At 41.8% G+C, this 17,740-nt stretch overlaps 1 protein-coding gene across 1 annotated transcript in view; it reads left to right on the forward strand.

The window, feature by feature from the left end:
* Positions 1 to 17,740, forward strand: part of LOC124616338 (integrin alpha-PS1-like) — a 146,814-nt gene that overhangs the window by 24,649 nt on the left and 104,425 nt on the right. The window contains exons 5-6 of the mRNA XM_047144645.1: positions 5,557 to 5,692; positions 12,245 to 12,296. Of these exons, the coding sequence (XP_047000601.1) occupies positions 5,557 to 5,692; positions 12,245 to 12,296 (188 nt within the window). The remainder of the gene's footprint in view (positions 1 to 5,556; positions 5,693 to 12,244; positions 12,297 to 17,740) is intronic.

Here is a 17,740-nt window from a genome sequence, read left to right on the forward strand (position 1 = left end):
TGTGGTCCAATATGACTGTCCTAGGTTTCCCCCACGGCGGAGTTGTGGAAAATTGGTGGGGGGCAAAAATTTACCCGAAAAAGGGGTATTTTTCCGGTTTTGTGATTATATCTCGTAAATGACTCACAATATAGAAAATATAGTGGAATTAAAAATTGTAGGGCATGAAATTCTACATTGAATGAGACCACCCGCATGTTTTTTGGACCGCCCGTTCCATACTAGTGCTCTTCAAAACTGGACCAATTTTACATGTTGATGAAAAATTTTCGTTTCAAGTCTGCAGCTCGTGGTCGTGCGGTAGCGTTCTCGCTTCCCACGCCCGGGGGGTCAGGGATTTTCTCTGCCTCGTGATGACTGGGTCTTGTGTGATGTCCTTAGGTTAGTTAGGTTTAAGTAGTTCTAAGTTCTAGGAGACTGATGACCATAGATGTTAAGTCCCATAGTGCTCAGAGCCATTTGAACCATTTTTTTTTCGTTTTAACCCCTGTGTGTTGGTAATATCGTTGAAACTACTCATTTATCAATAAATTGGTTCCTACAAACGATATAGAGGAATAAATTCTGCGTTTGATGAGACCAATAGTGAAATGGACCACCCGTTTCTGTACGGCTAAGTTTGTACTTTCATTGCTTTGCATGTAAGCTACTTCACATTTACAAATCTAGGTCTCTAGATCAGTTTTATGCAGAGAACTCAAAAATAACATTATCATGAGTAAAGATTGAAAAAAAATTAAAAAAACTGTTCAAAGTCAGGGGTAAATTCCGTGACAAGAAATTTAAGATCAACTTTGGCAATCCCTTATTAAACGGCAAAGCCTTTTTGCCTTTGTGTATATGTTCTGCTTGGCAAGCCAGTGTAATAATGACAAAAGTGTATCTTTTGTAACTCCTAAGGTAATCGTCCAGAAAGTTACCTTCAAAAAAATCAGAACCCTACATTTGACCAAATTTGGAGGCAAATATATTTTATATGGGTCACCTCTGATTTTCATTTAAAATGCACTATTTGGAAGAGCAGCTTTTGCTTTACTAGAATATTGTGCGTAATGTGAATGTGCAGTTTAACAAGACACTGCAGCGAAAGTGCGACAAGTGTGGTGTTCGATAGCTACCCAGACGACCTGCCCACCAAGAACATCAAATATGCTGAGCGCCTCCGCCGAAGCAAAAGAAACACTGCTCCTGAGGTCATCTTTACCGAGTTCATGATGGTGACTACGACTCAGGAGCAATTCCTTTCCAATGACAGAAATAAAGCACGTCTCCTTAGTTTGCTTATTTCGAGGCTTGAAGATGAAGGCTTCTCAGTAAAGCAAGCTAATGAAGACGCAGACCACCAAATTGTTGCCACAGCGCTTGAGGTAACACAGGAACATGAGAAGGTTGTGGTTGTTGGTGAGGATACGGACCTTCTCATCATGCTCAATGCCCTAGCCACACCATCAGCAAATATATATTTCTTGAAACCTGGAAGAGGAAAGACCTCATCAAAAGTATTTGGTTCCAGCAGTTTCAAATTGGCAAACAACATCAGAAGGCCACTCATATTTCTCCACTCCGTAAGTGGATGTGACACAACTCCAGCACTCTTCGGTCAGGGCAAGAAGAAGGTGGTCAATCTACTGGTCAAAAATAAATGTCTTCTGGAAGATATCAAACTTTTCTTAGAGCATGAGACTTAAGCTGAAGGTATTGTCGAAGCTGGCCTCCGATTTGTAACAACCCTCTATGGAGGTACGGCAGGAGACACTTTAGACAAGTTGCGATTCGATCTGTTTTCCAAAGCGACTGAAATACAGATTCACCCTAGCACCCCTACCACCAACGACGGAAGCAGCTCAACAGTGTTGCTTGAGGACCTACTTACAAGTACAAATGTGGATAGGACACGAGACGGATCCGCTCCTCTGGGGATGACAGGCTTCAGAGTTTGGTCTTGGCCCCTTTCCTGCCTCCAAAGAATCAGTTCCACAGTCTCTTCTCTCAACAATTTCCTGAAAATGCAACGAGGGCTGTGCAGGTAGTTGTGTGTGTCGGAAGGGTGCTATTAAGTGCTCATTAATTTGTGTCAACTGCAAGGGGAACTCACGCACTAACTCCCTCCAACCAGATGAAACGGACGAACCAGATGTTGACGAAGACCTGGACTGTATATATGAGGTGATGAAAATTACTGACTTTGAGGAGCCGAGTCGTGCAATGACAGTCAGACGTCGACGTATGTGAGATTTGTGTGCATACCTACTTTTACCCTTTTCATCTCATACATTTATGTAAAATTTTGTAATTACGGAATATAATAACCACTACTTAATTTCAAGGAGTGTCTATCTCTTCCTGCCGCCTTCATATGAGTTGAATGAGTATCACTGTATTACATCGAGGGTTAAGAACGGAGACCACGTATCTGACAAAAAGACAAATTTTACAGGGTAGCTAAAAAATATACCTTTTTAGTAAATATTTTGATTGCTTTGATTTTTTTGTTTAGAGCATAATCATTTATTACTCTCAGGTTGTGCGTTGTATTTTTTTGCATAATTTTGTTATAACATATATTTCTTCAACTTGCAAGTTTTTTTTGAGCCAGGACTTTTTCTGACATCTGTCAGATACGAGGTCTCATTTCTTAACCCTCGATATATGAAAAACTTTTTTAATATTATTTTTCAAATTTTACAAAATTTTAATATTTTATTCTATCACTATATTAAATAAGTACAAGACAATGAGTTGCTATTGTTCTGTTTTTAAAAGAGTGTACATAAGAATTACTGAAGAACTACATTTGAAATGTCCTCATTGACAGTGAGAAATGGTCCAACTTTAATGAGGAGCTGTACACAATTGGGTGGGCCAATAAATTCACTTTTGGTTTCATCGAATGCAGAATTTATCCGTCCATATCTTTTTTATGAACGACATTATTGATAGGTGGGTTAGTTTCAACGATATTACCAAAAACAAAGGTTAAAACGAAAATTTTTCATGAACATGTAAAATTGGTCCAATTTAGCACTAGTATGGAAACGGGTGGTCAAAAAAATATGCAGATGTTTCATTCAATGCAGAATTTCATGCCCTACAATCTCTAATTCCACTTTGTTTTCGATATTGTGAGTCATTTACGAGATACAATCACAAAACCGAAAAAATACCCCCTTTTCCGGTACATTTTTGCCCCCACTACTTTTCCACAACTCCGCCGAGGGGGAAAACCTAGGATAGTCATATTGGAACACAAATGAATCCATTAAAACAATAAAACCTTTTGTATGCTTTTGGATGATAATTCTACTGGACTATAATTCATGCGACTGTTCTTGGGAAGCGCTGTTTATATTCTAAGCACATTTTCATGCACTTCTAGTGTGAGCTATCCTATTGAAGACTCCGTCGGCGCATGCACGGTATACCAGACTGTCACTGCGCATGCGTTGTTTGAACGCATGAGCTTCTTCAGCAGCTGTGTGCCCTGTTCCCAGCACCTTCCGTAGTGAAATCTCGCCTCATCGACAAACTCCACACCGTTAAATAGCAGAACGGCGCCAGATACGCAGAGAACGATGTTTCTAGTACGACGGGGTGCCGTGCGGTCTCTAATTGGAAAAGCCATCGTTCCGTGCGTTTTACCGTGTGAAGGTGATCGATCAGATATCGATGATGCGAGCTTCCATCACAGAGGGCGCGCGGAAGCCCGTGACAGAAGCGCAATCGTTCAAGCGCCGTACAAGCAATGACAACTCAATATCTCACGCATGCGCCAGCAGGATCTTAAATGTGGAAGCTCAGTACACTTTCGCCAGTGTACATCTAAAGATGGCTAGAAGACTCTGAGCCGACATATCGTGGCAGCATGTTACTATACCATAAGGCAGTGCGCCCGACTTTTCACTGAATAAATATGTACTTGTTCATATGCTTCATTATTTATTAGATTAGGAATTATTTTCTTATTTATCACCCTGTCAGAATGTCAGACAACGGTGATTATTCAGCAGTGTAGATACTACTTTAATTTCTATCTAATTTGCGATTATAAATACGCTCTTTTATTGTAAATTATCGGTTTATGTTCACTTGCTGGGGCAGCAATAGCAACCGCTTGGCAAGTTTCTTATGAGGTGTGATTGGAAAGTTTTAAGAATGGGTACACTACTGCTTGGTTTAGCGGACAGGTACACGGAGGGTGGGGAGTGAGTCATTGCCTTGTCCTTGAACTCCCTCTGACAGGAAACTGCGTTTCCTTTAGTCAGTTCGTTGTGGCAGCTGGCTGAGTGTGGGTCTCTTAGGGCTCGTTGCCGGATTCTGTCTGCGTGAAAATTGACATAAAATGGAGCAACGAGTTTCTGTGAAATTTTGTTTTAAAACCGGTAAATCAGCTTCTGAGAATTACGAACTATTAAAAACAGCTTTTGGAGATAATTGTATGAGCCAGTCAAACGTTTTTGCCTGATTCAACAGTTTTAAAAATGGTCACGAATCATGTGAAGATGAACCACGATCCGCCTGTCCTTCCACCTCAAAAACGAACGAAAATGTGAAAGTTCGCTACTTAGGGAGATGGCTGATGAACTTAATTTAAGTTTCAATGCAGTTCAGTCAATTTTTACTATTGATCTGAACATGCGCCGAGTGTCCGCAAAGTTCATTCCAAAAGTGTTGTCAAGTGACCACTGGCAACACGGACTTGAAGCGTGCCAAGAAGTGATTAAACAGACGAAAAATTACATAGATTTGTTAAATAGGGCAATTACAAGTGATGAATCGTGGGTATGTGGATATGATCCTGAAACCAAAGCATAGTCTTCACAGTGGAAAACTCCAGGTTCACCACGACCGAAAAAAGCATGGCAAAGTCGGTCGAAGGTGAAGACAATGTTGGTGATTTTTTTCGATTCTACCGGTATTGTGCATCAGGAATTTACCGCTGGAGGACAGACAGTTAACCAGGAATACTACAAATGTGTCCTTGAGCAATTGCCCGAAAAGGTGCGGAAGAAAAGGCCTGCATTGTGGAAAGACAGAAGTTGGCTGCTACACCATGACAATGGTCCGGCTCATCGTGCCTCCTCCATCGTTGAATTTTTGACCAAATTCGAAATTCCTGTGCTTCCACAACCGCCATATTCCCCTGATTTGGCTCCTGCGGACTTCTACCTGTTTCCTAAACTGAAATTTTTCTGAAAGGGAAGCGATTTGACTCGATTGAAGACATCCAGGCAGATACGGAGAGCGTCCGTAACACACTTCAGGAAAAAAAAATTCCAGGAATGTTTCCAAAATTGAAAACACCGTTGCAGTCGATGTGTTCAGTCAGAAGGGGACTATTTTGAAGAAGATGCATCGCAGTAGCATGTAAGTACCACCATTGTACAATTACAAGCCCATTCTTAAATCTTTCCAATCACACCTCATATGTGTCTTTCACAAATGAATCTAGAGCTGTAGGATGTGAATGTAAAACCTATTACTCAAACTTACACATAATGTGTGTAGTGCAGGACAACAACAAGACGTTTACTAAATGTATCAAGTACCATGTTTCAGGTCCAGCGAAACAAATACGACGACTACCATTCTGAGCCCCAACATCCAGAGGGCGGCATTGGCTCCTTGGGTGTGGATCGTTTTGGTGGTGGTCGCCCTGCTCATCTATGCTGCTATAGTGGCCGTCCTTTATAAGGTACTTACTTTAAAGCAAGCTCATGATTTTGCTGTGAATGTGGTATCATACAGTTGTTGATATCTCGAAAGATAGGGGGTGCTAATGTCTAATGTTGCTAGAGGTAATTGGTAATATCCCATTAGTTAGTCCACATCTTACCGTTTTACGTTTTCTTGAGTATTAGTTTAGCCTCCCCCTCCCCCCTCTCCACCACCACTACCACCACCACCCTCCCCTGTGCAACAGTCATATTCTCTGACTGTACCTTCTCTCTGGCCAGTCAGTAGGATGGTTTCCATGTTGTCGACGTGGCTTTTTCTCTAGGGCATTGCTTATTTGAACCATTTTTACATCTTTCCCACACCTTTTCCGCTAACATATGTTCGACATCAAGGACTGGGACAGATCTACATATATTTTCCAAATTTTTGAGTAATGCCTGTACGAGGAAGGACGTCCATTGTAGCGCACGTTCTACGTACTGTGCAATTCTGTCTGAAGCACCTCTTACGTGAGTGGTCGAATTAGGCGCCAAAAATTGAACACTGTTCATGCCAGCGCTACTAACTCCTGTTGCGTACCTTGGAATACGTGCCTGTCGAATTTGGGGCACACGGACTCCGAGGAATGGTTACCACTTCAGGCAGCCATTGCTGTGACGGGGTGGCATCCATGGGGAGAAGACCTAACTGGAGTGTGTGACACCATGGTGGATGATATGCGATGAAGAGGATCAAATTTTTGCACAAGGCCCCAGCAGTCTCATCAGACAGAAAGAATCGGTTCAGTGCGGAATGTTACAACCCAAAGGCTTTCCCTTACCTGGACATGTCATGGGAGGAAAATCAACTCTCGATATTTTGTCCATTTTAATCTCCAGAAAAGTCTTGGACCAGCTGCTTCAGTATTGCAGTGGGAGAGGAAACCTCAAGCATCCATAGCGGTTTTGTTTGTTTCTGAACGGTATACGATAGCAATCCGGGAATATGCAAATATCAGTATTAAGGAGGAGAAAGATGGAAGATTAGGGTTTGTCGTTTAATCAACAACGGGCTTCTTTAAAGTTAAAACTGGGAGAAGAATGGACATCTGCTCTCAAAATAGTGGACAATAAATTCAGATGTAAGGAAGGTTGCGTCTTGATTGCTCACTCATTGCAAATTCGCTCCTCTAGCTACGTTTAAGTTCAATCAGTAGCGGCTAGTGACTGGTACAATTTATTAAGCATATCCATTAGGTTGTTTTAGAACACTTGAATGTTTATTCAATATAAACACAGAAATCTGCAACCAGCTAGTTTTTTCAAATGTTTCAAATCTTCTCAAGCTCGTCTTCAGATGATGCAGAGGAAGTTAAATGACTATTTCATAGCGTAAAGGTGGGAGCTGTCTCTATGACAATAAGATGTAACATGCTTAACATGCTTTAAAATATCATCATTAATATTATTTATAGGGCGATTTGGACCAAAAAATGAATTCTGTGCTTTCTGTGACAGTATTGGCGACTTTGTTATTAATATATATGCACCAGCTTCCATTGTGATTGACAGTTGGTAACACATCACTCACTTTTCACAGGCAACTTACATAAATATCGATGGTTACGAAACATAGCCAGCATGCAGCATGTACGATACAGCAGGTGCTTGTTACAAAGAACTTCGTACGAACGAATAATGTTGTACGTTAGTAAGAGACACTATGCGGTCGACGCTTAAATCAAAACTAACAGTAGCTTGAATGCCCAAAAACGAAATAAAAGAAAGATATAATATTTGCGAAAAATTGTATCTCTTTCTTTGTACATGAAATTTACACTTGAAAGCAACAAGAACAAAACTTCAAATGAACTATTGTCTTGTTTTGTATTCTTACATTAATATGGTCTGGAATATTAGTGAAACCATATAATCCTTATTGCAGCTAAAGGTAATATGTTATGAGTTGTATGGATTAGTTTATCTGTAACAGCAGGATTGTGAAAGACATAAAGAAACGAACATTATAATGTCAGTTGCCTCCAGTAATGGATGCAATCCTGCTGTAGTAGGTACACTAATCCATACAACAAAATTAAACCAACCCACCTAGCTTGTAGGTGAAATATCATTACAAAGTTGCTTTTCTTTCCGAAATTGAGCTGTCTTTAGTGTTGCCTTGTACGATACGCAATTCAGACAAGAAGAGAAGCTTTTAGAATGTGATGCTGTAGGAGTATGCCGAAAATTAAATCGGTGGATTAGTTAACTAATGAGCAGGTACTGAATCTAATTGAGGAGACAAAAATGGCACAACTTAAGGAACTAATAGGCTGTGAGAAAGCGTCGTATGACATCATGGAATCGTCCTTCTGGTAATAGACGGAAGTGTGGGGAGGAAAAATTGTAGAGTGAGATCAAAGGTTGGCTGAAGCTTCATATGGATGTTATTCGCACATTAAGATGATTTTCCCGGATAGTTCAACACTGTGAACTACAGCAAAACAGTCTGCGTACTAAGGACAACAATATCAACAATGAAAGTTCCTGGCAGATTAAAACTGTTTGCCGGAGCGAGACTCGAACTCGGGACCTTTGCCTTTCGCGGGCAAGTGCTCTACCATCTGAGCCACCAAGCACGACCCCGTCCTCACAGCTTTACTTCTCCAGTATCTCGTCTCCTCGGTTTTAATCTGCCAGGAAGTTTCATATCAGCGCACACTCCGCTGCAGAGTGAATATATCATTCTGGAATATCAACAAGAACAACAACAAAAACATCTGCTACGTGAAATGAAATCAGTTTCCAATATGAATTTCCCATGGAGTGTGAAGAAAATAAACCGTATAAACAATGATTTATCGTCGGTGTTAATCCTGAACGTTGACTCGGAAGAGTGGTGCAAAGGCGACTGCGTCCGCTGAAAGTAATGTCAGAAGCCAATAAAGTTGGCGTTTGTGTTGTTCTTTATAAATGGTGATTCAAACCACTTCACCCATGGTCCGTTTCTTTTCTGTTGTGTTTAAGTGCATGGGTGGTTCGATGCTTCATCGTGGCAGATCGACGTATGAACGATGAAACTCCGTGTTTAGCAGTTATCGACTAACAGGAAGAATGTGTGGAGGTCGATGTTGTGACAGTGGAGGTGATACTGTTACTACAGTTAACTTGACCTTATAGTTAACACACATTCATAGTTCTATGTATATTCAGTAATGTCCATCGGAGGGACAATTCTGAGTTACCAAGAGAAGGTGCTCGAAGGTAGGAGGCAAAAATGAATCGGTACCAAAGCAGGTGTGTAGAAAACATGATTCAGAGTAGTTGATGCCCTGTGATGTAAGACGCGCAGTCAAATGAAAACCGAACTCCCACTACAGTTGGACAATGATTTGATTCCGTTCAAAAGCAAGCACCACACGCGTTAAAACATTTATCCTTCTGGGAGACGAGACAATCAGTTCCTGTTTTTCAGAACGCGGTGGACTGCTTTGACGGTTCTACAATCGCATCCATTCTTGCACTTCCTCGTCTGACTGAAACCAACGTCTACACATAGTATTCTACAGGTCGGCGAAGATGTAAGAATTACACGGTGGAAGATCCGGGCTGTACGGGGGATGTTGCAGTGCTTCCCAACCTAATCTCTGAAACGTACCCTTCTCTCGATTGGCAGTATAAGGACGGACGTTATCGTCCGACAGCGTTCCTGAGCGTTTTGGCTCTATGGTGCGTCGCAGTTTCTGCAAAATGTCTTCATAGCGCCTCAAAAATGTCTCCATACCGTAGCGGACTGATTGTGGTTCCACGCTCAAGGAACTCAACGAGCAGAGGGCCTCTGCAGTCGAAGAAAGAGGTCATCGTATCCTTACCGGAACTGTGGTGAACAGCTTTGGATTTCTTTTGTTGGAGAGATGTGAAATATTTCCACTGTTCGCTTTGCCGTTTGCTCTCGGACTGTTGAAATCCTGTCCAGCAGAATCACCCTGTTGCACTAAAACGCCCGCCCGCACACTGCCAATCGGACGAAAGCTATGATTCAGCGATTTGGTTGGGAAACACTCCACCATCCTCCATACAGCCCGGATATTTTACCTTGTGATTTTACATCTCTGGCTACATGAAGAAAGACATGCGCGGACATCGGTTTCAGTTGGACGAGGAAGTGCAAGAGTGGGGTGCGGTAGAGACCCGTCAGCGGCCGATTGCGTTCCATGAAACAGAAATTGACCGTCTCGTCTCCCAGTGGGATAAATGTCTTAAAGCATGTGGTGATTACTTTTGAATGGAACCATTACCTGGTCACGTTGTGGCGAGTGTTGGGTTTTCGTTTGACTAGCCCTTTAACGTAGTGCTTTCTTTGACCGTGCAAACTGCTTACTATATTGGCAAACAAATTTAACTGCTCTTTCATTCATCGTCAGTAGAAAATTCGAAAGCTTAATCTGAATTTTTCTTTGTTTACTTATATGATGGATACAGCTCAAGCCCGCATCTCGTGGTCGTGCGGTAGCGTTCTCGCTTCCCACGCCCGGGTTCACGGGTTCGATTCCCGGCGGGGTCAGGGATTTTCTCTGCCTCGTGATGGCTGGGTGTCGTGTGCTGTCCTTAGGTTAGTTAGGTTTAAGTAGTTCTAAGTTCTAGGGGACTGATGACCATAGATGTTAAGTCCCATAGTGCTCAGAGCCATTTGAACCATTTTTTGACACAGCTCACCTGACGTTGTTGATGGTCATGTGTGAAGTTACAAGAGCCTACAGACATGTGGAATATGTTTTTCATCAATGAAGTTGAAATAATTTCGCAGTGATCGCGGAAGTGAAGTTACACAATAAATCTGCAAAACAATGTACTTAACGAAATTTTCGCAATAATTGTGATGTGAACACAACAAGCGTAACTAGGACAGGTCTTACAAGAAATGAACATGTTCCTTTTCACGGGCCAGATATCAAAGTGTGTTAGTATAAAATGTTTAACAGATCAGAAACCAAAATACTGTACGGTATTGTTGACAAATGCCAGAAGATAGTCATACAGACCAAAACTAGCAGCACATTTTAATCACATTTATAAAGTAGCTGATGGTGTGGCTGCGTAAGTACGAGGGTTGCCCAAAAAGTAATGCATCGCATTTTTTTCTTCAACAATTTTTTATTGAACATAATGAGAATTACACACACGAAAGAATGGTGTTTTATCTACATACCATATTTTTCCACATAATCTCCATCCCGTTTTATGGCCTTCCTCCAGGGCGCAACAAGAGCTTGCATGCCCTATCGGTACCAATCCTTGCCCTGGTGGCGGAGCCAGTGCTGCACTGTTTGAATCACCTACTCAAAGTCCTCAAAATGTTTTCCATGAATGGCATCCTTTAATGACCCAAACAAGTGGACGTTCGAGGGGACTAGGTCAGGGCTGTAGGGTGGATGGGGTAACACTGTCCAAACCTGTTTTGCTATGTGTTCAGCAGTCCTCAGACCGGGGCCGAGGATTATCGTGTTGCAGCAAAACATCTCCTGGGTTCCTGTGGCGCCGAAGTCGCCGGAAGCGAGTCTTGAATTTCGTTAATGTGTTTACATATACTTCTGAATAAATGATATCGCCTCTTGCCATCACATCAATGAAAAACACACCGTCACAATCCCAAAAACGGTGATCATGACCTTACCGGCGGAAGCAGTTGCTTTGAATTTTTTCTCCTGTGGGGAATGGGAATCGCGCAATTCCATCGACCGATGAACCAAGGTTTCATCACCTGTCACAATCCGGACAAAAAGCCTCTCCCTCAGCTTCAAAACGTTGCAACAAATCAAGACAAATGTTTTTTCTGTGCGATTTGTGATCCACCGTTAGACATCGCGGGACCCATCTCGCACACACTTTTTATTATCCAAGAGTGTGGATAATTGCATCCACACTTCCTTTGCTGATTGACAGATACAGAGCCAACTGCCGAGTCGTAATGCGTCTGTCGTCGCGAATGACATCAGCTCGTTGCAATATGTCAGGTGTGACAGACATGGATGGTCTCTCGACCGCTGCAAATCGTGGAGCTCCGCCGAAACGCCTTCTGATGACCTCACCCTCCTTGCACAGCGACTAGTGTACTTCGTCGACAGCAGATGCTCCATAGACGTTGCACAAGCGTTCGTGAATATTCCCCACAGTTTCTTTCTCTGCAGTGAGAAATTCAGTGGCGGCACATTGCTTGTAACGTACATCACCTAAAGACACCATTTTGTAATTGTCGTGCAGCTACACTATCTGTCGGAAGTGACGGAAACTTGGTGCGCTTTCTCAGGAGACATACGTAACGTTTCGCATTCGTAGCATTGTTTTCGGCTGAGAAAAAAAAAATGTGGTGCGTTACTTTCTGGGCAGTCCTCGTATGTCTTTCATTAATGATTTCATTTAGCGATTTTCGATGCGGGTACGTGTTGATCTTCAAGATACAGTCTTTCCACACCTACTAGGAAATTTAGAAATCCATTTAACGGGGATTATGAGTTTTCTTCTTGTTTATGTATGTATTATATCTCAGGAATTTCTTGATACTAATATAGCGGTTTGTTATGTGGTTGCAGATGGGATTCTTCAAGCGAAAGAAACCCACAGCAAGGAGATCAGAAGCAGAAGGTAAGTTGATGGGTTATTTATCTATGAAAAGTAACTGATCAATCTAGGTTGTGCTCAGTTTTGTACGAAGCACAATGTCTTTAGATTTTAAAGTAAATACAGTACTTACACGATTAATACACTAGTAGTTGTGAAAACAGAAAGCAAGGCAGAGAGATGGAAGATTCGAATACAACGTTCCGTTGATGAAGAGAACACTATAGAGCAAGCAGTTGTTCAAATTGGACAAGGATGGGCCAGCGAGTTGTCGCGGCCTTGTGACCTGGGACGCCGACTGAACACCAACAAATCCAACATACAACACGTACTAATCACTGTCGGCTACGCGCAACCTTATATTAGGTTGGTGCGTAAGTTCGTAGCGTTTTTGTTTTGAGTGTTGGTATTTCGATTCCTATAGGAGTATTTATCGATTTTCGCTTTTTATTTGTAGTTCACTGTTGCTATTTGAGTTTACATATTGTCATTTTGTCATCTGGAGATAGTGAGCGGACCTGCGGATGCTAGAAAATGAAGTGCCAAGTGGAGAAATCGTAACATTTCCGACATAATTCTTCTGTTTGAGTTAAATAGGTGGTCGACAGCAGCGGAGGTAGCCAGAAACATTTTGGCCGTGTATGGCGATAATGCCATGTGACAGAGCACGGCAAGAAAACGATTTTCTCGTTTTTAGGATTGTTTCGGCGTTAGTGACTCGCCACATTCAGAAAGACTTTCGGTGTCTGATGAAGATCCTTTAAACCAGTTAATCTACAATGCCTATGTGAGTGTACTATAGGACTGGCAAATGTGGTGAACTGTGATCATTCTAACATCGTGCGATATTTACATGCACTGGGGAAGCTTCAAAAATTAGGTATATGGGTACCGCATGCTCTAAGCCAAAATCACAAAAATCGGCAGGCGCCAATGTGTGCATCTCTGCTTGCTCGTCGCCCGTGGGTCGTGATCAACACCGACCGCTCCTATCCTGTATCGTTTCTGGTGACGAGAATCGGAGTCCTTATGCTAACAAAAGGAAAAGAGAGGAATGACTGAACCCAAACAAAGCAGCAACTCCCCATACAAAGACCAGCGTGCATCCACAAAAGATGCATCTCGTGGAACAGCGACGGTGTGATGTACTACGAATTGCTTCCTCGAGGTGTAACTATCACTGTTGACATTTATTGTCAGCAACTGAGACGTCTTGCAGAATCAAACCAAGAATAAAGACCGGGAAGACTGCGTGAAGTGACGCTACTCCACCATAACTGAAGATCACAACAACAACAACATCGAACAATCTTCAAGAAATTTCATTTCTGTAGGAAAATGGGCTCCGCCACGTAGCTCGATGCATTCTATAGTCATTTCTACAGTTGTGGAATCGGAAAGCTACCCCAGCGTTGGCAGACTGTTACAAATAGTGAAGGAGAATATATTACTGATGAGCAAAGTCTCTGTTACGTGTATCTGTTGTGGAAATACGCGACGAACTTATACACCAATCCAGTACTAAAGACAGTGGATTCAGGCTTCGCTAATTAACGCGATATGTCGCACGAATAAAGCAAATATTTCTGATTAGGTGAAAAAACCGACTGTAGAAATCCCAGCGAAATATTGTTATAAAGCTCTGCTTTATACTATGGAAATATCGCAACTTATTATGAATGGGGGGAAAAGCGAAGGAGCATAAAGGTTCATGCATCGCGCCTGTCAGTATCTGGAGAGATAGGGCTATCCAAACAACGCTATCGACTCTTGACTCTTGAAATGTATCGCTCTCTATAAGTATCAGGATGTTACTATAAAACGTTGTAAAAATTCCCACACGTACTCAAAAATTTTGGTAAGTTATTAACAACAGAACGCCATTTCCTGCATCATAGTTTTCACGCAGAGACATAGTCTGCAGCTGCAATATGTTCGAAGGAGTGAAACGGTCCAACAGTTGTTCTTTATTCATAAATTCAGTTTAGAACATTATCGATTTTCGAATTATAAATGAAGTTTTCAGATATCACCTGATCATTCATATCTATTATAATGTCAATTGAAACGTAAAATATTTTACAGCAGTCTGTGTCTATACCCATCAGAGAGATCGGCCCTTCACTGATAGATTAACTTTTTTTTTCACGCAATGTTGCTTCGACTGTCTTAATAGCGTGATACTGTTTCCCCTCTCTTCCTATGTGTTACTACGTTCTTGGTCTCGCCGGCCGGAATGGCTGAGCGGTTCTAGGCGCTTGTCTGGAACCGCGCGACAGCTACGGTTGCAGGTTCGAATCCTGCCTCGGGCATGGATGTGTGTGATGTCCGTCGGTTAGTTAGGCTAAAGTAGTTCTAAGTTCTAGGGGACTGATGACCTCAGAAGTTAAGTCCCATAGTGCTCAGAGCCATTTGAACCATTTCTTGGTCTCTACATATTTACCACATCCAACATCTTCCGTAATCTGTTCGACATATTCTCTTCTTTACTTGTCCTTTCAGTTTTCCTCTCCACAATCACTTTGTGTGTTAGATCAACTGTTACTTGATGCCGAGAAAAATATTTCTCCCTTTTTTAATCGAAGTTTCTTGTATTTCTTTTCTGACCTATTGTTTCCATTATCTCTTCCGCTGGTAGTTCATCTGACCAGTTTTAACAACTTTATACGGCAACGCATTTCCAACACTTTCAGTTTCTTATTTTTCGTATGTTACATGTTTGAGTTCAGTAATTCGATACAAAGCAGTATTCTTGATGAACACTTCCAGGAACTTCTTCAACTTCATATCAGTTTTTTATACCAGTAGACCCCCTTTGTTAATCTATAGATAAGATTTATTCGCTTGAATGTACCTATTTGTGGTATATTTCTTGCTTTGGTCATCTTGCGCAATCTCGCATTCCAGGTACCGTACATGAATTCTTGCGTTCGTTCAACAACTTTGTATCTCCAATATTGATATTAAGCACCTAAATATTCCCCAAGAACTCTCTACGAGGCTACCTTAGCTGACTTTATCCTGATTCCACGTACTGTGCTAAGTATACTTTTCATTTCGTGGAGCGTGTTTTCTCTTCTTTGTGAGGTAGGATACGATGTCCTCCAACCTCTCCATTGCTATCTGTTCCTCCTGAATTCTTACTGCTCCTCTGATAACGACCTTTGATCTGTTGTCGCCAGAAACGTGATTCATTCAACCAAGCGACACGTTTCCAGTGATCCACAGTCCTAATCTCGACGGTCACGAATCCATTGCCATCGCAATTGACGATTTCGTTGGGTAAACATGGGAATACATAAGAGTTCGTCTGCTACGGAGCCCCACGAACAACAATGTGCGCGGAACGGTGTGCTCCTGATACTTGAGCCTGCATCAACATTGAATTCTGTCGCCAGGTTGCCACAGATTGCCGCCTGTCCTCCTTCACAGAACGGGCAAGCCTTCGACCTCCACGATCTGGAATGAGGCGGCGACGTTGCTTCTCATGATTTCACCTTCTAGTGCTCATGACTGAACATGCGAACAGCTTCACTGTTTCTTATCTGCTCGATCCACGCCATAACAATCTGTCCTTTATCGAAGTCGTTTATATCAGTAAATTTGTGGCCTGTATGTTTCTTTGCTAGGATGATTATCCTCTCGCCTTAGCTCTGCTTGCATACAGGGTGGTTATAATTAAACCTTCACTACTTTAGCCAGTGTAGACGGAAAACTATTTACCGTATGGGTACCCAGCTTCATACGAATGATGTTCAGACTGTGCGCTACGGGATTTGCGTTGTTATTAGTGTTAGTGTCATGAATTTCCGTTAGGTACGGCGACGTGGGATTGAAACACAGACATCAGTGTGCATTACAGCTGCAGACAGACAACGTGGGTCTGGACAAGGTGAACAGGGCTTTACTCGTAAAGCTGTGTTATCAAAACGACGGCAATAATCCTGCTGCTCTTAGCGAGTGTCGACGAACGATAGGAATACGGGAGGGGTTCTCTTTCTGCATCTAGTTGAAAATCATGATTCGGAAGTTTGAATTAACTGACGAGTTGGGAGTTAGCCCTGGGAGAGCCCGACGGCCAATTGCACCACAAATTGTTAAAGAACTTACTGTTGGCACGGTTGAGGACGCTGGACCCAAAGTGCGTTCTTCAAGCTGTGCACGAGCTATCACGACAGATGCACATTCCGTAGTAGATCGTTCGAAAAGTGCTGTGAACATTAGTGAAATGTTATCCCTACTGCGGTTGCAGTTGAAGATAGTCGTCACATCGAGCAACGTTTGTAGATTGGAAAGTTAACATGGTACACGATTAAAAAATGTTACTCTCTCATGTGGAAATGAAAACGTTTCCTTCAATGTCCGCAAAATAACACCACCGCCTCCGAATTTTACTGTTGGCACTACACACGCTGTCAGAAGACTTTATTTCTCTTCTGCATGTGCTTAAAAACGTTCCCACAAAATTCCATTGTCCTCGTTTCCACATGGGCCCTCTCAGGTAGCGAATGTTTAATTAGAACCACCCTGTACTACCCCTACCACACCACGTGTGGCATTCTATCTCGCAGTAGGCAGTGGTCATAGACTTTGGTTCATCAGTGTTTGTTGAATTTAAATGTAAAGACAAAATTATGCTATCATTAGTATACAGAGAAAGATGCACCATTCTTCAAGAAGCACACTATGTGATCAAAAGTATCCGGACACCTGACTGAAAAGTTCGTGGTGCCATCCATCGGTAATGCTCGAATTCAGTATGATGTTGGCCCACCCTTAGCCTTGATTACAGCTGAACATGAATTAAAAATTATGCAATGACAGCTGCCGGCAATTCCTAGGCTTTACAAAGGAATCTAGAAGCAAGAACATCGATCATATCGATCATCTAGTGCAAGATCCCGAACGTAAGTCTCTCACAGTTCCTTTTTTTTTTTTTTCCTTGTAAATTGTGATATGTCACAGAGTAAATGCCGCAGCACAATGAGCGCTCAACTCTCTCGCAGTCGAATTAAGCATGTGCATTGAATAAATTGACACCATAACTAATGACGCTGTATTGTAACATATCACCCCGGACTCCAAAATAAAAAAAAAAACAACGAATGGTCTCCTGCTATAGGATCATTACAATTGTTGGACGGTAGCAGATGATGTTTCAAACGCTGTCATACATTAATGTAACTTAACATCAGAAATTTTTAGGTTGTACTATTAAGAATTATGAAATGCTTGAGGCAGGTATTGAAAATGTGAAGTTCATTGTTAATAGTGTTTTGTGTTCATTGTTAATAGTGTTTTATTGTTTAAAGCACAATGATACAAGACATGCAGACTTACATTACAAAAGTTATTTTGAAAAAAGTAAGGCATTAGAATTCTTGTCCGTTCTTTAAAATACATTACAAGGTATGCAAATTTTGTTTTATAAAAAGTAAGGTATATAGATTCTTCTCCTTTAATCTGTT

This window comes from Schistocerca americana, chromosome 5 (assembly GCF_021461395.2).
Source record: "Schistocerca americana isolate TAMUIC-IGC-003095 chromosome 5, iqSchAmer2.1, whole genome shotgun sequence".
NCBI lineage: Eukaryota > Metazoa > Arthropoda > Insecta > Orthoptera > Acrididae > Schistocerca > Schistocerca americana.